At 43.2% G+C, this 23,706-nt stretch overlaps 1 protein-coding gene and 1 long non-coding RNA gene across 2 annotated transcripts in view; both read left to right on the forward strand.

Moving 5' to 3' along the window:
• nbeab (neurobeachin b) overlaps positions 1–23,706 on the forward strand; it is a 1,103,372-nt gene that overhangs the window by 383,461 nt on the left and 696,205 nt on the right. Inside the window, exon 6 of the mRNA XM_034168398.1 lies at positions 8,563–8,689. Coding sequence (XP_034024289.1) covers positions 8,563–8,689 — 127 coding nt within the window. The remainder of the gene's footprint in view (positions 1–8,562; positions 8,690–23,706) is intronic.
• Positions 12,880–23,244, forward strand: LOC117508608. The gene is made up of 3 exons (XR_004560146.1): positions 12,880–12,950; positions 17,785–17,792; positions 23,234–23,244. It is a non-coding gene; the product is annotated as an uncharacterized LOC117508608 (long non-coding RNA).

Genomic DNA, 23,706 nt, shown 5'->3' on the forward strand with positions numbered 1-23,706 from the left:
AAAAAAAAGTACTTTATGAACTCAATGTGTTTATAAGTGTGTGGCTTTTTTTGCACAGATAATCCTGTGTACCTAAACATAAGTGTGTGTACTAGATATATTTTGGCTAGCATGAAAATTATAGCCACAACTTAAAACATACGATATGCACAGTGTTTCAGATGTGTGGGCTTGTAATGTTACCATATACCTGAAAGCGCTTCCAAACTATCAGTAAAATATATTCTAAATATTAGCTGAGACAATGTTATAGTTGTCATATGCAGTATTTTCACACACTGTTCCAAATCAAGTAAACTAATGCTGCCTCTCCATATTTAGTTCCCCCACTGAGTTACCATTTTAGTCTTTTGCATTCAAGTCCCATCTGTGTCCTTCTGGATCCTCTGGAAAAACTCCTGAGTTTCGGCTGGTGTTTTAAAGGTGTAAGTGCGCTCTTTATGTGTTGCCAACAGTTTTGCTGGGTGAATCGCTCCATGTCGGATCCCGTGGTTGCGGAGCTCCTGGCGGATCAGGTAGAATTGTTTCCGCAACTGATGTATTCCTGCTGCCACATCCGAGTAGAACCGTACTTGCTGGTCTTTGTACCAAATGTCTCTTTTAGCCTGTGCAGCAGCAATGACCACCTGCTTGTCCTTGTGGTTCAGAAATTCCATTATTTCGGTCCTCAGTGTCGCTGTGCTGCCCCTCATCGGTCTGATTCGGTGTGCCCTTTCAAAAAGAACCGGTTCAGTCGCAGTATTCAATACTTCTGCAATCCATTTTTCCAGAAAGGAGCATGGATTCTCTCCTTTGGCACCCTCCGGCAGTCCCACTAGTCTCAGGTTGTTCATTTGGGATCTGGTTTCCAGGTCCAAGAGCTTGTCCTCCAGATTTTTATTTTTCAACTCTAGCTTCTGGACTTAATATTGACTTAATATTGTCATTGTGTACCTTGTGTTGTGGGCTGGGGTGTTTGGCTGGCTTGGTTTTTGTTTTCTGTTTCTCCCACCAGATGGTATGCATTCAGGACTGAGTGGCTGAGCATCAGGACCTCACCCTGAACACCTGAGGCTTGTTATCACGTGCAGGTCATCAGGACTCACAGCTGTGGTGTATTTTGTCTTAATCAGAGATTGCTGCATTTAAACCTGAATGCACAGTGTGTGATTGCCAGAGACTCGACCTTGTGAGCAGACGTGTGAGATCGACGTCAGGAGAACAATCTCACCATCACGGACGCAGAGACTGCTCCAGGTTTGACGCCACAGTCTGTGAAGGAGGATTGGGTGAGGTCTCACGCTCTTCAGCACACTCCTGAGGTAATTTGGTTTTGGTGACTTTTATGAAGTAATGACAGTGGATTTGGTGTCCCTCACACCTTGTGTTAGTGAGCTGTCACGTTATGCTAATTGTCTAATCAGCTTCTGCTGCAGTGGAGATTTGAACTGAGGTGTTCCGTGCCTGCAGGGTAAGAAGCTGATGTATAGATTTAAGCCAGGAAGTGTTTGCTGATTGCGTGCACCTTTGAGTTGTGTCTCTCTGTGTGGAGTTGGACTCACCTCATGTTTTCTTTCTTCACAGACTCGGTTTGTCGCGGCCACCTGGGGGGTGTCGGCGGGGGTCCCTGGGTCCGAACTGCTGTTGACAGCGCGCCGTGTTTTCACTCACCAGACCGCGGACATTTTTTGGTTGTTTATCACCCCACTGTTATGTTTATTAAATTCTGTTATCTTTTGAACCATGCTCTGCTTATTTTATGCTGGGTCCTTCAAACGCTGGGTCGATTCTCCGCCCACGTCCGAAACATAACAGTAGTCTCTGGCCATTTAACAATGGACCAGCGGAAGCAGAGACGGTATTTTTGCCGGGAAGGCTGCAGCAGATGTTGGAGCTGATCGGGATCAGTTGCGGGTGCGCTCCGCCCGGGTTGTGCGCGTTGGTGCGCGCATGGCGGAGTTTACAGCTTGGGTCGCGTCGCACCCCACTGTTACGGCTGTAGCCCCGTCTCCTCCCGTGCAGCGGGCTCCGACGCCTGTTGTAGCAGCCCCGGTGGTATTTAGTTTGCACGTTAAGCTGTTTGTTATAACCTGCTGTCGTTTGCAGCAGTGTGTATTGGTTTTTACTCTGTTACCACAGGGATTTTCTTATTTGGCACTTTGGCTCCCTCTGTTGGTGACAGAGTCACATTACCGTCTAGGTTCAAAGGATGGAAAATACGTTTTTCCATTCTTTGCACTTGATGATGTAGGCCAATGGTAGTTTTTTTTATTGGTCTATTATCTGTTTCTTGTTTTAGTATGTGGTGTTTTTATCAGGGGTTAATTGTTGTTTTTGTGGGGTTTTAAAGCACTGTCTGTGGTCTGGTGGAGTTGAAAATGCAGGCTGTCTGGAGCATAGTTTTACCCAGGTGACTTTATGTTAGTCTGTTAGTCTTTCTTTTTTATTTCTTTTGGTTTCACCTCCCAGGGTTTGATGGGACGGTCCTCTGGGGGGTGATAGGGGGTAATTGGGTTGTTTTTCTTTTTTCTTTTTTTTTGTTTTTATTGTGCCCTCTCTTCTCCTCTGGCTCCAGCTGTGTGAGCCGCACGTTGTCGGCGTTGCTGGAGTGGTGCAGTTTGGTTATGCTGGGCGTTTCCCAGGTAACCTCTGCATCCGGGAGGGGGGGGGTTGGGGTATTTTTTTTTATTCCCTGTCTTCTCCTCCGGCCCCAGCCGTTTGAGCCGTACGTTGTCGGCGTTGCTGGGGTGGTGCAGTTCGGTTATGCTGGGCATTTCCCAGGTCACCTCTGCACCCGGGAGGTGGGGGGGGGGGGGTTTGGGGTATTTTTTTTTTTGGTTCCCTTTGCAACCTCCGGCCTTGGCGCGCCTCTGTGCCGTTTGCCATTGGCGTTGCTGGGGTGGTGCAGTTCGGTTATGCTGGGCGTTTCCCAGGTAACCTCTGCACCCGGGTGGGGGGGGTTTAGGGTTTTTTTTTTGTTACTTCCCTGTTCCACCTCCGGCTTCAGCGCGCCCTTTGAGCCGTACGCCATCGGCGTAGCTGAGGTTTGGGGCAGTGGAATATACCCGCAGCTGGTGGCTGGTTTAAAAGTCGGAGGGGTGGCGCCGTCTTGTGCCGTATGCCATTACCGCTGTTCCACTCCTCCCGGTTGACTTTTGGGGTATAGTCCGTGGTTGGTGGCACTGGACGTACTTCCAGTTTCCACTGCGCTGAGGGGGTGGGGTTGGGGTTGTTGTTTTGTTTGTATGTTTTTTTTTTTGTTTTTTCCCCCGGTTTCCGCCTTCAGGGTGTGACTGTGGTGTCCTCTGTGGGGGAAAGGACTGTGGGTCCATCTAGCCGTGGACGGCCGGGGCTGGGTCTGTTAGTCATGGGGTGGGGCGTCTCCTGGGGTTTGATGGAAACGGTCCCTCTGGGAGGCGCTGGGAGTCCCCGTGGTGACTTTGGATCCCAGAGGGACCTCGGCTGTGGTTATTACTCCTGGAGCTGGCGGGATGTCCTTTGGATGTCCATTCAAGTCAACAAAGGATGTCTCTGCACTGGAGTGTCAGCTGCAGAGCAGTCTGCTGCAGACAGGCTCAGGATGGGAAAGGATGGGCTCCAGGATGAGAGTGATGGTCCTCGGCACGGAGTTCCCTGTTGACAGAGAAGAGGCAACTGGGAGCGTGCGTTATCCAGCTGAGGGAAGAGCTGGAGAGGCTCAACATTGGGATGATCAATGACTGCATGAAGAGATTAACGTTGCAGGTGGAGCAGCTGATGATGGAGCTGTCATCAGAGCACAGTAACGCACAGCTCCTGGAGACGGGCCTTTCCCAGCTGGATCGTCAGCACAAGGAGCTGAAGCTGCAGGAGGTGTTTTTTGTTCCCAGCCAACATTCCAGCCATGGTCCCTGGAGGGGGGCTTTGTTTTCCTGGCCCAGGTCCGTGTGGTCGCCGGGAGGCTTCCCGTGAGGGTGGGGTACTGTGTGGGCTGGGGTGTTTGGCTGGCTTGGTTTTTGTTTTCTGTTTCTCCCACCAGGTGGTATGCATTCAGGACTGAGTGGCTGAGCATCAGGACCTCACCCTGAACACCTGAGGCTTGTTATCACGTGCAGGTCATCAGGAGTCACAGCTGTGGTGTATTTTGTCTTAATCAGAGATTGCTGCATTTAAACCTTGAATGCACAGTGTGTGATTGCCAGAGACTCGACCTTGTGAGCAGACGTGTGAGATCGACATCAGGAGAACAATCTCACCATCACGGACGCAGAGACCGCTCCAGGTTTGACGCCACAGTCTGTGAAGGAGGATTGGGTGAGGTCTCACGCTCTTCAGCACACTTCCTGAGGTAATTTGGTTTTGGTGACTTTTATGAAGTAATGACAGTGGATTTGGTGTCCCTCACACCTTGTGTTAGTGAGCTGTCACGTTATGCTAATTGTCTAATCAGCTTCTGCTGCAGTGGAGATTTGAACTGAGTTGTTCCGTGCCTGCAGGGTAAGAAGCTGATGTATAGATTTAAGCCAGGAAGTGTTTGCTGATTGCGTGCACCTTTGAGTTGTGTCTCTCTGTGTGGAGTTGGACTCACCTCATGTTTTCTTTCTCACAGACTCGGTTTGTCGCGGCCACCTGGGGGGTGTCGGCGGGGTCCCTGGGTCCGAACTGCTGTGGCTCCGGACCGTTTGCGCTGTTGAGGAGCGCGCCGTGTTTTCACCTCACCAGACCGCGGACATTTTGGTTGTTATCACCCCACTGTTGTGTTTATTAAATTCTGTTATCTTTTGAACCGTGCTCTGCTTATTTTATGCTGGTCCTTCAAACGCTGGGTCGGTTCTCCGCCCGCGTCCGAAACATAACACCTTGTCTTTTGTATGCTCCTGTTGCAACACTAATTTCCCTTCATGGGACAATAAATAAATTCTGATTCTGATTCTGATGTGGTTTTAATTTATAAGTATCTCCATTAAGTTCATTGTGGACTCACCACAGTTTTGTCCTTTTTCCCCTTCAGTTGTATAATCTGGAGTTTGACTCACAGAATGCTGTGTAACGAAGACAATGTCAAAAAAGTTCCAGATCTCCGTGGATATGTGATGTCATCTGTAGCGCACAATTTCCATGTGAGACAACCAAACACACAAGGGCCGCTGTATCAGATACACGAAAGGTGTTTTGTGTCACCTCTGCGGATCGGGTGTCTTTTAAGCTGCACAAACAGACTCAAAACTGCTGCCGTCCTGTGTAAAGGGGGCCTAAATGATTAATGCAAAAGCAAATACAAAACAATACACATCTGGTGGTGGTGTACACTGGCAACAAAGTAGTAACTGTGTCACTACCCAAATATGTATGTAACTAACTGTCTGCACTTGCTCATTTGTGAGATGTATGCATTCTTCTACAGCACTTTAGATGCACTAGAACAGGGGTGGCCAAGTTCGGTCCTCGAGAGCCCACATTCCTGACATCTTAGTTGTCTCCTGATCCAACACACCTGAATCCAAAGAAAGACTCGTTAGCAGACTTTTAATGAGCCTTTCATTGGATTCAGGTGTTGGAGCAGGGAGACAACTAAGAGTGTCAGGAATGTGGCTCTCGAGGACCGAACTTGGCCACCCCTGCACTAGGAATGCAGAAATTTAAAACAATCCCATAGCTTCAGACATCACTAAAGAAGCGAGTGAGTGTTGGTGTTGAACCATGTCAGAATAATGTCCTTCTACTCTTTTACGCCCTTGCAGGTCAGATTGTGAATGCCACCTGCACAAACCTGGCCTTTCACAGTGTGAAGCATGCCTCATTAATGCTCAATGAAATGTTTTTTTTTTATTGTGGCTTAAGCATTTCACACGTACCATTGGAGGCACCAAATTTGATATGTGTTTGCAAGCATTAAGTAGTTGCTGCAGTAGATTGCTTCCAGCATTTTGCATTATGTGCAGTGGAAACATTAATGGTCACCCCACTTTTCTTCTATCACCTCTCAACGGATTTGTGCACGAATAAACTGCCTTGCAACAGTGAAATCTATATTGGCATCAAGCAACTTTGTGAAATCATAGGCTTCATTAATGTGAAACATGCTTCTTTCTGGGTGAACTGCACCACCCTTCTGGGTTTTCAGGCTCGCTGAAGTGCATGTCTGTCTGAAACATCATTTGAATAAGTCAAAATAAAACCTCTGTAGTCCTGTGCTGCCATTGTTATCTTTCTGCTCAGTGTCAGCTCAGTCTGTTTAAGAATTATACCCCCTCAAACATCTGTCCATCCATGCTCTATATCCACTTAATCTAGTTAATGGTCGGGGGGGGCATGAGGCAGGGTACACCCTGGACAGGACGCCAATCTGTCACAGGGCCACATATAGACAAACTAACACAGTCACACTTGCACACATCTACAGACAAGTTTAAAGATTCCAAGTCACTTAACCTGCATGTTATTGATGTGGGAGGAAGCCGGAGCACTCGGAGTGAATCTACGCAAACATGGGGAGAACATGGAAACTGCACACAGAAAGGCCACAAATGGGAATCGACCCCATGACCTTCTTGCTGTGAGGTAACAGTGTTACTGACTAAGCCACCGTGCTGCCTACACCTCAAATAAAAAAGTTAATATAGGAATCCCCCTGTCCACCTGTCTGTCCATTTATCCATGAATATCGTACTCATATGATGAGTGGATTTAAGTGAAGTGTTACATGATGGTTGCACACCATATGACAACGTGCATGAAGAAAACCATTTCTGTTTCTCCAATTTGTTCAAAATGCTGCTGCCAGACCTTTCACAGGAAGCAGAAAGTTTGACCACATTACACCCATTTTGGCATCTCTTCACTGGCTTCCTGTCCCAGTGAGATCAGATTTTAAGGTTCTGCTACTATAAAATTGTTCACGGACTGGCACCTCCCTACTTAGCTACCTAATTAACCCTACATACCGGCCCAGCTCTGCATCCTCGCGGGTGCAGGACTACTTTGTGACCCCGAGGATGAATAAAAGGTTGCGGATCACAGAGCTTTCTCTTATCGTGCTCCTGTTCTGTGGAATGATCTCCCTGCATCAATAAAATTTTGTAGAGACTTTCAAGTCCAGACTTAAGACGCACTTATTTTCCCTTTCATATGGCTAGCATACTGGCAGAGTATGTTTCTATGCTTTTTACTCTTTTAATTCAATTAGGAAATTAGGAAACCAGAGCGTGCCACCGGCCTTAACTTATTTAAATTCTGTGTCTTTTAGTAAAGCTTAGGGCTGGTGGCTGGCGATCACCCTTAGAATTTCTTCTGTTTTCTTGTTGCTTAATGCTGACAAATTATACTGTATTTGTTGTCTTTCCAATGCCTGATTCTGTTTTTTCTCTCTGTTTGAGGTGTGGCTCCATCCAGAGATGGGTCTCTTCTGCAATCTTCCCGTCCTGTGCACGGCAAAACTTCCTGTGTATTCGTTTTGTAAATTGTTTTGTTGGTAGCATGGCCCAAGCAGCGGGTCACCCCCTTTGAGTCTGGTCTGCTTGTGGTTTCTTCCTCAAATCATCAGAGGGAGTTTATCCTTACCACTGTCACCTGTGTGCTTGCTCTGGGGGTTGGTAAGGTTAGACCTTACTTGTGTGACCCACCTTGAGGCAAACCCTTCTTGTGATTTGGTGCTATAAATGAAAATAAATTGAAATTGAAAATTGTTTCAATATTTTCAAGGGGAGATGACTGGAATCCTGTGTTTAGTTGAGGCATTACATCATTCTGCATTTACGTCTTAAGCACAACTCCTCTGAAACCACTGTATGAAGTTCAGTGAAAGTTCATACAGTTGTAGCACACCATAAGAAGATGTGTATGAAGTAAAATGATTCCAGTCTGATTTCATGAATGGGAGATAATGGACATTCATGCTTATTTAATACTTCATATTTGAAACTTGCAGATACAGAGGTTGACCAGTTTTAATTCAAGATGTCCTGCCATTGATATAAAATACATGTAAGCAACTCGTGGTGAGGGCAGAGTTGGTTGTTCATACATTTCTACTCTTTTTCTTTTCTCCCTTTTTGTGGACTGGGGGCTTGGGGCTGTTTAAAAACTAAGCGAATTCCAACTTGCTCTGAAGTTGGCACAGGACAAATAGCTCCATGAACCATTGGGCCAAAGATGTTTCCATCCTCTGTCTATAGTGTGTGTGAGTGGATGAGAAGACTGGTCAGAATTGAGCCCAGATTTATTAATTAATGTATTTATTTATCTTTCCCTCTTGTTACATTTATTATGCATTTGAGTTTTTGTTGTCAGTGTGTTTCTGCCTTGCTTAAATGTTTCAGCAGTGTCTACAAAGGAGCAGATATATTATCAACATAACATTCTAATATAATGTCATTTTGTAACAAAGCAGCACAAACTCCTGCCTCAGAAATTATGCTCTTGACACAGTGTCAACAAGTTTTTGGAAATTCATGAAGTTTACATTGCATGACTTAGGTAGTATTATGTAGTATTACAATGAACAGGTGGTATTATTCTTGCCACTGAGTGATTACATTCGCGATGTTTAGAAAATTGTTAAAATTGGCTGCACATGATAGAGTAATATACATGTCTCTTTTACAGCTTTCGTACCAGCAAGGGGATTGGGTACTCTGCACATTTTGTTGGTAACTGCTTGATCGTCACATCTCTCAAGTCAAAAGGAAAAGGTTTCCAGCACTGTGTCAAGTATGATTTTCAGCCCAGGAAAGTAAGTTCAGCTCTCACATTTTTACATCTATTAACTCAGTACTGAACATGGAAGAATACTACATGTTGCATATATTTTCTTTGCATTTATGTGCATGTACAGTATGTATTTATTTTAATTAATTACAATTAAAAGAATGGATTAATGTTTGCCAAATAATTAGTCTGAAAAAAATCAATCAAAGCTTTACATTTATTTTGAACAACATGAATTACACAGCTGTTTTAAATCCACGGGGTGCACTTACCCTAACTCCGTAGTTATACAATCTGTGATACAAGTAAAGTGTGTCAGAACTCCAAAGGAACCATACAGGTGAAACTGGATGTAAATCTGATTGAGAATGGAAACAATTTAGCACTGGAATGTTAAGCTGCGCTGACACTTGCATGATTTTGATGCACGCACTTGGACGCATGTCATCATGATGATCCACCTGCTGTGTTCCCATCTGGACGCTGTGCTTTCTTCCACCTCCTGCCACGTGTTCTGCGCTGCGTATATAAAATAATGATTCATAGCGATTAAAATTTCACCACATGTTGTCTGTTGAAATGGCTCTAATCGCTTCTGAATCACAGAGGACCGCTTGTTTGCGCGCGTGTGCTGAATGCAGCTGGAGAAAGCATTTGGAGCCGTCTAAACAGGTAATTGTTTGTCATGGCTTAATAAAACCAGTTGCATGTTCTTTTCTTTATGTGTGCAGCTGTAAAAAGTATGTTTATGATATGATTTAACATCTCGTTATACTCGTTCAGACGAGCTATGCTCTGATGCAATCCGCTGACGCGACCACTAGCTCTGTTCGCTTCTTCTTTATTTCACCTTGACGAGCTGCACATAGTGTTGGCGAGCAGATCGCGACACGTAGCACGACATTTAGAATTTTTTGAACATTTCAAAATTACCTTTGCACAATTGACACCACTGGCTGCCCCCTCTCACGTTCAGTCGGACACCCTTAAAGATGACTTTACTCTCCTGCACGACACAAGTTTTTTGTTTTTCTGTTTTTCTTTTAAATGAATGAAATAATATTAAAGAAAAAAAAAAAAACGAAAGTCATGCCAAGGTATGTGAATAAAAGTCATGCAAGTGTCAATGGGCCTTCAGACTGCATCATCTGTCCCTGCAGAAAAAGGGTGAAAGTGTGTCAGACAATTACAGCTTTCACCAAAACATTGTTTCATTCACATGACACAACTTTTGTATTATTTTGATAAGCTTTGACAAGGTAAAACATGTTAAGTTTTCATTTGTAGGATCTACAGGTAAATGTTTCATTAAATTCCTTGTCACATGTCACAGATCTGATGGTGATAAAAACTAATGAGCTAATAATGTTCTGTTTGTTAAGAACTGAAAATATATTTATTGATATTTAAAAACAAAATGTATATTTTGTGCATGCTCCCCCACCCTCCATTTTTATGTTTTGACAGTCTTTCACAGAAGAATGCTACACAAACCATGGAAGTGCACCACCTCAGACGTTCAAATTTGTTGTGCTTGACCTTAGGCCTGTGGCTGGGCTCACACTGTAGCACAAGTTATAACACTGGGGACATGGTTTTTGGACAGTGACACAATTTTTGTATTTTTGTCTCTGCACCACCACAATGGATTAAAAATGAAGCTATTATGAACTTCATGTACTAAAGTTGTACCATCAACTTTAATTCAGTGGGACTTTACAATATTATCGCATTAACCATTTAGGAATAACAGTGATTTAAAAAAAAAAATCACAGTTCTGCCATTTTCAGGGGCCGTAAATAATTGGACATCCAGTTTTATGGCTACGTATGGTTTGTTCCTTCGTTATTCCACGATAATAGATCTTGAGATTTCAGTTCTTGAATTTGCATTTGGTTGATGTTAATTGTATCTCTCAATATGAGGTTGGAAGAAGTGATGATGCAAGTGAAAGAAGCCCTAAGGCCGGGAAAAAAACAAGTATAAACCCAGATGGCACAAATATTAGGAGTGGCCAAATCAATAATTTGGTACATTGTTTAATAGAAAGAATATACTGGTGAGCTGAACAACACCAAAAAGCCCAGAAGACCACAAACAACAACTAAGATGAATGATGGCAGATATTGTTACTTGGTGAAGAAGACCCCTTCATGACATTTAGCCAAGTCAAGAGCACTCTGGAAGAGGTAGGCAAGGTACAAACCACTGCTGACACTCAAGAACAGGAAAGCCAGATTGTACTTTGCCAGCAAACATCTAAAAAAGCCTGCTCAGATCTGGAAGAAAATTCTTCAGACAGATGAAGTCACATTTAACTTTTACTTTAACTTTTTACTGCAGTGATCAGAAGAGGATAGTACATAGAAGGAAAAGAACAGCTCATAATCCTGAGTACATCTGTCAAACATGTTGGAGGCTTGTGGGCTTGTATGGCTGCCAATGGAACTGACTCACTAGTGTTTATTCATGATGTTATTGCTGATGGGGGTAGCATAATGAATTTTGAAATACACTCAACAAAGATATAAACGCAACACTTTTGGTTTTGCTCCCATTTTGTATGAGATGAACTCAAAGATCTAAAACTTTTTCCACATACACAATATCACCATTTCCCTCAAATATTGTTGACAAACCAGTCTAAATCTGTGATAGTGAGCACTTCTCCTTTGCTGAGATAATCCATCCCACCTCACAGGTGTGCCATACCAAGATGCTGATTAGACACCATGATTAGTGCACAGGTGTGCCTTAGACTGCCCACAATAAAAGGCCACTCTGAAAGGTGCAGTTTTATCACACAGCACAATGCCACAGATGTCACAAGATTTGAGGGAGCGTGTAATTGGCATGCTGACAGCAGGAATGTCAACCAGAGCTGTTGCTCATGTATTGAATGTTCATTTCTCTACCATAAGCCGTCTCCAAAGGCGTTTCAGAGAATTTGGCAGTACATCCAACCAGCCTCACAACCGCAGACCACGTGTAACCACACCAGCCCAGGACCTCCACATCCAGCATGTTCACCTCCAAGATCGTCTGAGACCAGCCACTTGGACAGCTGCTGAAACAATCGGTTTGCATAACCAAAGAATTTCTGCACAAACTGTCAGAAACCATCTCAGGGAAGCTCATCTGCATCCTCATCGTCCTCATCGGGGTCTCGACCTGACTCCAGTTCATCGTTGTAACCGACTTGAGTGGGCAAATTGTCACATTCGCTGGCATTTGGCACGTTGGAGAGGTGTTCTCTTCACGGATGAATCTCGGTTCACACTGTCCAGGGCAGATGGCAGACAGTGTGTGTGGCATCGTGTGGGTGAGCGGTTTTTTGATGTCAGTGTTGTGGATCGAGTGACCCATGGTGGCGGTGGGGTTATGGTATGGACAGGCGTCTGTTATGGACGAAGAACACGGGTGCATTTTATTGATGGCATTTTGAATGCACAGAGATACCGTGACGAGATCCTGAGGCCCATTGTTGTGCCATACATCCAAGAACATCACTTCATGTTGCAGCAGGATAATGCACGGCCCCATAGTGCAAGGATCTGTACACAATTCTTGGAAGCTGAAAATGTCCCAGTTCTTGCATGGCCGGCATACTCACCGGACATGTCACCCATTGAGCATGTTTGGGATGCTCTGGACCGGCGTATATGACAGCGTGTACCAGTTCCTGCCAATATCCAGCAACTTCGCACAGCCATTGAAGAGGAGTGGACCAACATTCCACAGGCCACAATTGACAACCTGATCAACTCTATGCGAAGGAGATGTGTTGCACTGCATGAGGCAAATGGTGGTCACACCAGATACTGACTGGTATCCCCCCCCAATAAAACAAAACTGCACCTTTCAGAGTGGCCTTTTATTGTGGACAGTCTAAGGCACACCTGTGCACTAATCATGGTGTCTAATCAGCATCTTGATATGGCACACCTGTGAGGTGGGATGGATTATCTCAGCAAAGGAGAAGTGCGCACTATCACAGATTTAGACTGGTTTGTGAACAATATTTGAGGGAAATGGTGATATTGTGTATGTGGAAAAAAGTTTTAGATCTTTGAGTTCATCTCATACAAAATGGGAGCAAAACCAAAAGTGTTGCGTTTATATTTTTGTTGAGTGTATATAGGGCTATACAATCTGCTCAGTTCCAGCCAAATGTTGGCAAATTTACATGGCTGCACTTCACAGATAATGACCCTAAACATACTGCCAAAGCAACCCAAGAGTTTCTCAAGGCAAATGCATGGAATATTCATCAACGGTCAAGTCAGTCGCCTGACCTGAATCCAGTAGAACTGCTTTTCTTTACCAAAGACAAAAAATGAAGGCAGAAAGACCCATAAATACACACCAGCTGAAGGAGGTTACAGTAAAGGCCTGGCAAGCATCTCAAGGCAGAAAACTCCCTGATGCTCAAATCATCCTGAACAGGTTGGCAGATTTCACTGAAACGCCACACAATGGCAGCACATCATATGAAGATGTACATGAAGGAAAATAATTCCAGAGGATGATGTTTGAAATTTTGGGTTTAAGTGATGCATCATCATACAGTATGATACTGACTTTGCAGGTGCAAGTCCTCCGCCGTGCCTAGAGCGCCTCATCTTGTGTCACCTCCGCTCCACGGTGAGCTCTGCTATGGACCCACAGCAGTTTTCTTACCGGCCCGGCACGGAGTGGAGAACGCCATCATCTCCCTGCTGCACCGCTCACTGTCCCACCTGGAGAGGCCCGGCAGCGCTGTGAGGATTCTTTTCTTTGACTTCTCCAGCGCTTTCAACACCATCCAGCCGCGGCTCCTGAGGGACAAGCTGGTGATTGCAGGAGTGGACGAGGATCTGGCTGAGTGGGTCCTGGACTACCTCACAAACTGGCCTCAGTTTGTGAGGACCAAGAACTGCATGTCTGACCTCCTGACCTGCAGTGTGGGGGCCCCCCAGGGGACGGTCCTCGCGCCCTTCCTCTTCACTCTTTACACTGCAGACTTCAGACACAACATGGACAGGTGTGTCCTGCAGAAGTTCTCCGACGACTCTGCCCTCATTGGACTCATTATGGACGACGATGACGCGGAGTACAGAGGACTAATACAGGACTTTGTGGACTGGTGTCAGAGGAACCACCTCCTTATCAACGCTGGGAAGACCAAGGAGATGGTGGTGGACTTCAGACCCCGCCCCACTACACTCCCCCCAGTGAACATCCAGGGAAGGGACACTGAGATAGTGGACTCATATAAGTACCTGGGTGTTCATCTGAACAACAAACTGGACTGGACTCACAACACGGACGCACTTTGCAGGAAGGATCAGAGCTGCCTCTATCTCCTGAGGAGGCTGAGGTCTTTTGGAGTGAGGGGGCCACTCGTGACGACCTTCTATGACTCTGTGGTGGCTTCAGCCGAAGCCACCACAGAGTCCTGTACGAAGAATCCTGTACGGTGTGGTCTGCTGGAGCAGCAGCATCACAGAGAGGGACAGGAAAAGACTGGATAAGATCATCAGGAAATCCTGCTCTGTCCTGGGCTGTCCTCTGGACTCTGTGTAGGAGGTGGGGGACAGGAAGGTCCTGGCTAAACTTAAATCTATGCTGGACCACGAGTGTCACCCCCTGCAGGACGTTCTGTCTGCTCTGGAGAGCAGTTTCAGTGACAGACTCATCCACCCTCGCTGTGTGAAGGCGAGATTCCGCAGATCGTTTCTCCCGGCTGCTGTCAGACTGTACAATGAACAATGCTAGTACTGTGGTAACCATAGCAACCAGGACAATAATCATGTCATTACCTGCTGTATTTATTAGGTGCAATAATTTAACTTATGGTGCAAACTTAAGTCACTTTACCTACTATATTTTAACCTGTCCATATTGTAAATATCAGAGTAACTATCGTACATTTCACACTGAAGTCACTTTATCTGATCACTTTTACATCCCAACAGTGTATATCATCCCGGCAGTGCAGCATTGAACTGAACAATGGTAGCCTTAGCGTTAGCCGGCACTCAGTGCTTTTTTAGTTCTTGTTTTTTAAGAGATACTTGTCTGTTTTATTGTATGCCCTTCTATTCCTACTGTTCTATGTTGTGATGTGACACTGAAATTTCCCCATTGAGGCATGAATAAAGGATTATCTTATCTTATCCTAAACAGGTCAGCAGATTTTAGTGAAACTTCTCACAATGATCATGTGAATATGAATTAAAGCTGAAAGTCTATACTTCAAACACATCATGATTATGTAATTTCAGCATTATTGTGGTGGTGTACACAGGCAAAATTACAAAAATTGTCACTATCCAGTAATTTTGTACTCTACATGTTAGAATGCACACAATCGTGCAACAATTTACTTTCCTAGTGAGACCAAAGTTAAACCATAAAACAATGCTGTAATTAGTGCTGGCAATGGAAGAGAAGCACAGGAAATGTTGTATAGTTCCACTGAAGGTTCTGAAGTGTTGACAACCCCAATAACTGGAAAAGGCCAACGGGATTACTTTAGGGAGGTGGGATGGACCTTTTGCCTTACTGAGTGGCTGCCATGTAGGACCCAGGATGGTTCTGTGGTGTAGTGGATGTGGCAACACATGTAGGGTTTTTCCTGCATAGAAAAATGAGAGGTGGCCACTTCAGTCAAATGTTATTAGCACCTTACTTGGCTGGCGTCAACACTGGGCTTTGACCAAAGTAAAGATTTGGGCAAAAATATATAAATGATCTTTGCCAGTTTGGGCACAAATAATTCATACTCGTATTCATTGTTCAGTGACATTTATGTTGTTAAAAATCACTGCAGGCTCATGTGCAGATTTATGTCAATAGCATATATGGTAGCAGAATGTCTCAGTCAGATTCTGCTGCCAGCTGATGCAGGTAGCGAGGTTTGTCAGCACAGCACAAATAGCTAGAACAACGGGCAACCCTAGGACGCCAGACTGACATCAGGACACCCTGCCTATTCAAGACCTGGAGGCAGAGAATTTTCAGTTTATTCTGTTTTTTGTTTTTAATTTTTTGTGAAAACCTTGTAATTGCTAGACTGGCCCAAGCAGTGGGTCACCCCTCTGAGTCTGGTCCGCTTGAGGTTTCGTCCTCAAAAAATGCTAGAGGGAGTTTTTCCTTACCACTGTCGCCTGTCTGTTTGCTCAGAGTTGTTGGTAAGGTTAGTGTGAAGCGTGTGAAGCACCTTGAAGCAGCGTTGTGATTTGTTGCTATATAATTAAAATAAATGTATTTAAATTGAACTGAATTGGGAATAAAGTATTTTACAAATGTACATTTGCCAGTTTTTCTCATTCTCATTGATGCTCTGTCCGATACACGTTCTTGTCTGTCAGACAGATCATCAGAGGTTTCAGTGTAATGCCGCCCCTCAATGCTATAAACAGCAACAAATATAAAAAAGACATAGATTTTACATATCCATACAGTGAGGAAAATAAGTATTTGAACACCCTGCGATTTTGCAAGTTCTCCCACTTAGAAATAATAGAGGGGTCTGAAATTTTCATCTTAGGTGCACATCCACTGTGAGAGACATAATCTAAAAAAAAATCTGGAAATCACAATGTATGTGTTGTGTGTTGGGGGGGTGGCTGGATGTTTTGGTGTTCTTTTCTTTTCTTTGCTCTTCAGGTGGCATGAGAACTGATTTGTCTGTGGAGAAGGTGCTGGCTGAAGAGTCCTCACCCTCATCAACATCATGTGTTGCACCTGTGAATGGTGCTCACATGCAACCTTAAAGACTTTCAGCTGAAGCAGATAATTGGATGGCGTTCTGCATTTAAGGCATGTGTGATTCAAGCAGAACTGCCGGGAACTCAACCTTGTGATGTCCGTTTTTGAGACGCTGAGGACCGCGCCTGGGTTTGACACATCGAGCCCTTGAAGCAAGGAAGGGTGAGGACACTTGCTGTCAGCACACATTAAAGGTGATTAAGTGTTCGACTAATTGTTGATAGTAACTTGGTGTTTTGTTACGCAGTATACTGGAATTGTGATGAGAATTGTGTAGTTTGCTTCTCACTGCTGTGGCGTGCAGGATAAGTGATCCTCCACTTGTTGTGAGAAGCTGCTCATTTGCATAAAGTTAAAAAATACAGACCTGAATGTGTTGCTGATAGCGTGTGTCTTTTGAAAGATATTGTTGTAACTGCTGACTTACCTCACCTCTTCTTTGCTTCACAGAGAGTCAGTTTGTCGTGTCCACCTGGGGGGTGTTTGTCTGGTGGTAGTGGGTCCAGGAACACTGGGCTTCTATCCTTTTGAGCGCTAAAGAGCGTGCCAACAGTCACTCCACCAGAAGGACGTTGTTTTAGTTTTGTACACATTATTATGCACAGGTGAAAAATAAATTGTTTCTGTTGTTGGAACCGCTTTCTGGTTATTTTTAGCGCTGGGTTCTGTCTGACGCAGGTCCGCTCCTCAACTCGCGTCGACACATAACAGTATGATTTTTTAATCATTTATTTGTATGTTATTGCTACAAATAAGTATTTGATCCCCTACCAACCAGCAAGAATTCTGGCTCACACAGATTTGTTAATTTTTCTTTAAGAAGCCCTCTTATTCTGCACTCTTTACCTGTATTAATTGCACCTGTTTGAACTTGTTACCTGTATAAAAGACACCTGTTCACACACTCAATCAATCACACTCCAACCTGTCCATCATAGCCAAGACCATAGAGCTGTCTAAGGACACCAGGGACAAAACTGAAGACCTGCACAAGGCTGGGATGGACTACAGGACAACAGGCGAGCAGCTTGGTAGAAGACAACAACTGTTATGATTATTTATTAGAAAGTGGAAGAAACACAAGATGATTGTCAATCTCCCTCGGTCTGGGATTCCATGCAAGATCTCACTTTGTGGGGTAAGGATGATTCTGAGAAAGCTCAGAAATACACAGGAGGACCTGGTCAGTGACCCCCAGAGAGCTGCAACCACAGTCACAAAGATTACATTAGTAACACATGATGCTGTCATGGTTTAAAATCCTGCAGGGCAGCAAGGTCCCCCTGCTCAAGCCAGCACATGTCCAGGCCCGTTTGAAGTTCACCAGTGACCATCTGGATGATCCAGAGGAGGCATGGGAGAAGGTCATGTGGTCAGATGAGACCAGAATAGAGCTTTTTGGAATCAGCTCCACTTACCATGTTTAGAGGATGAGAACAACCCCAAGAAAACCATCCCAACCATGAAGCATGGGGGTGGAAACATCATACTCTCGGGGTGCTCTTCTGCAAAGGGCACAGGACGACTGCACCGTGGTGAAGGGAGGATGGATGGGGTCATGTTTTGCGAGATTTTGGCAAGCAACCTCCTTCCCTCAGTAACAGCACTGAAGATGGGTCATGGCTGGGTCATCCAGCATGACAGTGACCCCAAACACACAGCCAGGGCAACTAAGGAGGGCTCCGTAAGAAGCATTTCAAGGTCCTGGAGTGGCCTGGCCAGTCTCCAGACTTGAACTCAATAGAAAATCTTTGGAGGGAGCTCACACTCCAAACCTGAATGATTTGGAGAAGATCTGTATGGAAGAGTGGACCAAAATCCCTGCTGCAGTGTGTGGAAACTTGGTGAAAAACTACAGGAAACGTTTGACCTCTGTACCTACTGTACCAAATATTAACATTGATTTTCACAGGTGTTCAAATACTTATTTGCAGCAGTAACATACAAATAAATTATTAAAAAAATCATACATTGTGATTTCTGGATTTATTTATTTATTTTTTAGATTATGTCTCTCACAGTGGACATGCACCTAAGATGAAAATTTCAAACCCCTCCATGATTTCTAACTGGGAGAAGTTGCAAAATTACAGGGTGTTCAAATACTTATTTTCCTCACTGTAGCATCCTGGGATGTGGCAGGATCTCTCCAGACATACAATATATGTGGGTTAGTAGTTCTGCACTAGTTCTCTGATGTCACTGTTTATCTCCATAGAAACTACCCAAACAATCTTTCATACAAACTGTTTAAAGGGACATTACAGTGTTGTGGTGGAAATTACGGCAATAGTGTGGGACAACTACATTTTGTTTAAAAAAATCACAACAGTTGTATGACATTGAATACCCCAATTATATTTTGATTATTTTACTGATATTTTATTCAGAGATATTTTAAAACATTAGAAAAAAAATTTTTTTTTTACCATTCATTCTTATCATTGAAGATCAAAAGTCTGGGTGTGGGACAAGCACAAAACGGCAATATTTGCATATAATGATGCTGAAAAAAGGTGAAAAAGTCATCATAGACTACTAGAACAAATTTCTTAAAACACTTTCATTGTAAAGATAACTATAAAAGTGTGAAATTTCCCCTTTTTTCTGTTTTTCATACAATATGATCAAAGGACATAGTCAGTGCCCGTAGTCTAAGAATCACCCCCAGATAGATGTTCTGATCAATGGAAAAGAAGCAAAAGACGTGAAAGTTACTGTAACTTACCTTGGAAATGGCTTGACAAATAAGGGCAATATTATTTTGAGCAGATTACTGTTGTGCCTCACCCTATTGCAGAAAAATTAATTAAATTGAAATGCAAAACATAAATAAAATAGGTCCTCAAAAGGAAAACGAGTGTAAGTGGAGGAGGGCATGCAGAGTGATTTGTCACATTCTGCTTTTGATCAGAACACTGGCAGCAACATTCAGAAAGCTCAGTGTTGATTTTTATATTCTAGAAGTAGTTTAATTAAACATGCACATTAGGTTCTTTCTCCTTTTAAATGTTGAATAGTATCTGGAAGAGCATCTAGTGTACAAATCTTGTACCAAATCAGCAGAATATAATCAGAGTCTGTTGTAGTGATCCTGGATGAACAGGAGCAACTGAAAAAAAAAAGTAGTTTAACTAAATGCACACAACCTTATTCTCCACTATCTGTGTAATTGACTTTATAGTTCCACGAAGCGTTAATGGTCAATAGCACGCTGAAACGTGTTAGTAGCTTAAGTGTCTTTAAACAATATGTGGATACCCTATATTTTGATTGTTCATAGTTTACAAATGTGTCGAGTGTTTTAATTGTTTCTCTATTTGTGGACAGTATTTCAGTAGCACTTATCCTTTTCGACTACAAAGTGCTCTGTGTATTACTGGCTAGAGTTGTGCTGAAATGTATTCACATTTTTTTTTAATTATTTGTACACTCAGTTTATGCATGTTTCTCTTCATAATCTGCATTGATAATGTATGAGGGTCCTGAAACAATTGACCCTGTTCCTGCCTTTGATCTTTGCTAAGCCACAAGTATCCGTGGTCATGAATTTGCTCCTTGAACCTGATTCCTTGATCATGATGACAGGATCAAAGCAAGACTGATAGACTAACAGTCACAAACATGTATATTAATCTTTGTGAGGAGATTCAGAGTTCAGTGATCAGGATCGAAGATGGGTGAGCAGGATCAAAAGTCAGGACCAAAGATGAGTGGTCAGAGCTTAAATTAAAGAGAACTGCAGAGCCTTGGCAGCCGCGTACACTCTCTGAGTTCCTTTGTCCTTAACAGTATTTCATTGGTTGCAAATCAAGTTTGGGAATATACTCGGTGTCACACGATCACATCCATCGGGCCATGGACCTCCCTGGGTCCTGGATGGCAACCGCCAAGCTAGCACTCAAAAATCCAGCCTTTTCTCCTACCTCCTATTCTGACCGGAGGGTGCCAAATGGCACTGCTGGGGTAATTTACAAGTCATTAGGCCACCTTTTCTTATGTACCTGTTCTTATGTTTCATATGTAAGTGCAGCCATTAGATCGGAATGTGCCAGTACCAGAGTGACCGGCAGTTTGACCTTTCTGCTCAAGCTTGCATTCTGACTTTGAGAAAGTCAGAATGCAAGTGTTATGCATGCATACAAATAAAAAAATGAACAAAAATTGAACAAATATAAGACTTAAAAAACAAATCTAAGCTCCATGAATTAAATGTCAAGGCAGTTTTCTTTTAAAAGTTTGCAGGATGATGAGCTCTCTGTTACATTTCCTTTATCATTCCATATTTGTACGACACAATATCTGATGGAAAATAGACCATGTTTAGTTTTATAGAAAGGAAGGTGAAGACGACTATTCTGTTTGGTGTTATATGAATGAATCTGTGAATTTGATATGAACAAATTTCTAAATGCTGATGGTAAACATAAAGGTGAGAACATGTTTTCGTAAATAAACACACACATCTGATAAATATTTATATAGTATACTGTGAGAATGTTCAGTTTTTTAAAAAGTGGTGCAGAAGCTTCTATTGATTATGGAGAAGGACAGAAATACCAAAGTGCTTTACAGTAAAAAAGAAGACAGCTTTTACAGATGGGTAGATGAACATAAACCCATGTCAGCTTGCGCTGCTCAAACTCTATACTAGAGTTTCAACTGAAGGAAATGAAATTTATCCCATGTATCCCATGTCAAATTTTTAGGCATTGTCGTGGATGAGAATTTGAACCAGAAACACATTAGTTTTATCCACAAAAAACAGTAAGATCATTTGGAATCATCAGCAAACTCAGACATTTTGTATATGAGGCTTGTCCATTGACCCTGTATTATTCTTTGATTTATCCATATTTGATTTACGGTAACATAATTTGGGGAAACACATACCCGTCCAACCTCCTTAAAATTTACACACTGCTGAAATGTTTTTTTAAAGACTGGCAACTTTTTCAAATTCAACAGAAGCTTCTGCACCACTTTTTAAAAAACTGAACATTCTCACAGGCTCAAACTGCTGGTCACTCTGTTAATGCTACATTCCGATCTAATGGCTGCACTTACATAAGAAAAGGTGGCCAAATGAGTTGTAAATTACCCCAGCAGTGCCATTTGGCACCACCTTGGTCATGAAAGGAAGAAGTGCCATTTGGCACCACTCTGATAACCCATTTACCCCCAACTCTCAAAAGTGACCATCCACCAGCCACAGCCAGGTGAAGTGTGAGTGTCACCTCGGTTTTCTGCTGCTACTAGTATCCTCAACACGAAGGCATCATCTGTGTGGCGTATCGTACACAGAGAAACACAACACATGGTCAAAATGCCCTAACTGAAGTTCTGTTATAACACAAATGCTAATTCTCATCTGAGTCTCCCTAAGTACTCACTTGTTTGACACAAAGTCACTCCAACAGTACCCAAGGATCCTCCAAAGAGACCCGCTACCAAAGACATCCAGTCTGAGTCTCACAACCATACAATGAGACAGGACAGCCCAGTCTTACAACCCCAATTCCAGTGAAGTGGGACGTTGTGTAAAATGTAAATAAAAACAGAATACAATAATTTGCAAATCCTCTTCAACCTATATTCAATTGAATACACCACAAAGACAAGATATTTAATGTTCACACTGATAAACTTTATTGTTTTTGTGCAAATATTTGCTCATTTTGAAATGGATGCCTGCAACACGTTTCAAAAAAGCTGGGACAGTGGTATGTTTACCACTGTGTTACATCACCTTTCCTTCTAACAACACTCACTGTTTGTGAACTGAGGACATTAATTGTTGAAGCTTTGTAGGTGGAATTCTTTCCCATGTTTGCTTGATGTACAATTTCAGTTGTTCAACAGTCCGGGGTCTCCGTTGTCATATGTTGTGCTTCATAATGCACCACATTTTCAATGGCCGACAGGTCTGGACTGCAGGCAGGCCAGTCTAGTACCTGCACACTTTTACTATGAAGCCACACTGTTGTAAGGTCCAGGTCCAAACAATGGGGTGACCGTTCTTTTGCAGTAGCAGGTCCTAAGTTGTGGAATGCATTACCTGCTGAACTGAGGTCCATTAATAGCTTGCCTCTGTTTAAAGCTAAGTTAAAAACATACTTGTTCAGGGCAGCTTTTTGCACATAATTTCTTTGACACTTTTTTGTCTATTTTTATTCTATTTTGGATGCTCTTATTGTGTTTTATTGTGTTTTTCGTACTTTTCTTTTTATTTTATCTCTAGCTGGTGCTATTGGAAAGCACTTTGGTTCAGTGAAAACTGTTGTAAAGTGCTATAGAAATAAAACTTGATTGATTGATTGATTGTAACACGTGCGGAATGTGGCTTGGCATTGTCTTGCTGAAATAAGCAGGGATGTCCCTGAAAAAGATGTTGCTTGGATGGCAGCATGTGTTGCTCCAAAACCTGGATGTACCTTTCAGCATTGATGGTCCCATCACAGATGTGTAAGTTGCCCATGCCATGGGCACTAATACACCCCATATCATCACAGATGCTGGCTTTTTAACTTAGCGTTGGTAACAAACTGGATGGTCTTTTTCCTCTTTTGTCCGGAGGACACAACGTCCATGATTTCCAAAAACAATTTGAGATGTGGACTCATCAGACCACAGCACACTTTTCCACTTTGCGTCTGTCAATTTCAAATGAGCTCATGCCCAGAGAAGGCAGTGGCATTTCTGGATGTTGTTGATGTATGGCTTTCGCTTTGCATGGTAGAGTTTTAACTTGCACTTGTAGATGTAGCGATGAACTATTGGTTTTCTGAAGTGTTCCTGAGCCCACACAGTAAGATCCTTTACACAATGATGTCAGTTTTTAATGCAGTGCCGCCTGAGGAATCGAAGGTCACAGGCATTCAATGTTGGTTTTTGGCCTTGCCGCTTATGTGTAGAAAGTTCTCCAGATTCTCTGAATCTTCTGATTATATTATGGACTGTAGATGATGGAATCCCTAAATTTCTTGCAATTGTACATTGAGAAACATTGTTCTTAAACTGTTGGACTATTTTTTCATGCAGTTGTTCACAAAGTGGTGATCCTCGCCCCATCTTTGCTTGTGAACAGCTGAGACTTTTGGGGATGCTCCTTTTACACCCTATCATGAGTGTCTTCAGTTCTCCAACACTTATTGAGTGTTGTTAGAAGGAAAGATGATGTTACACAGTGGTAAACATACCACTGTCACAGCTTTTTTGAAACGTGTTGCAGGCATCCATTTCAAAATGAACAAATATTTACACAAAAACAATATCGTTTATCAGTT

The sequence above is a fragment of the Thalassophryne amazonica genome, chromosome 4 (genome assembly GCF_902500255.1).
Source record: "Thalassophryne amazonica chromosome 4, fThaAma1.1, whole genome shotgun sequence".
Taxonomy (NCBI): Eukaryota; Metazoa; Chordata; class Actinopteri; order Batrachoidiformes; family Batrachoididae; genus Thalassophryne; species Thalassophryne amazonica.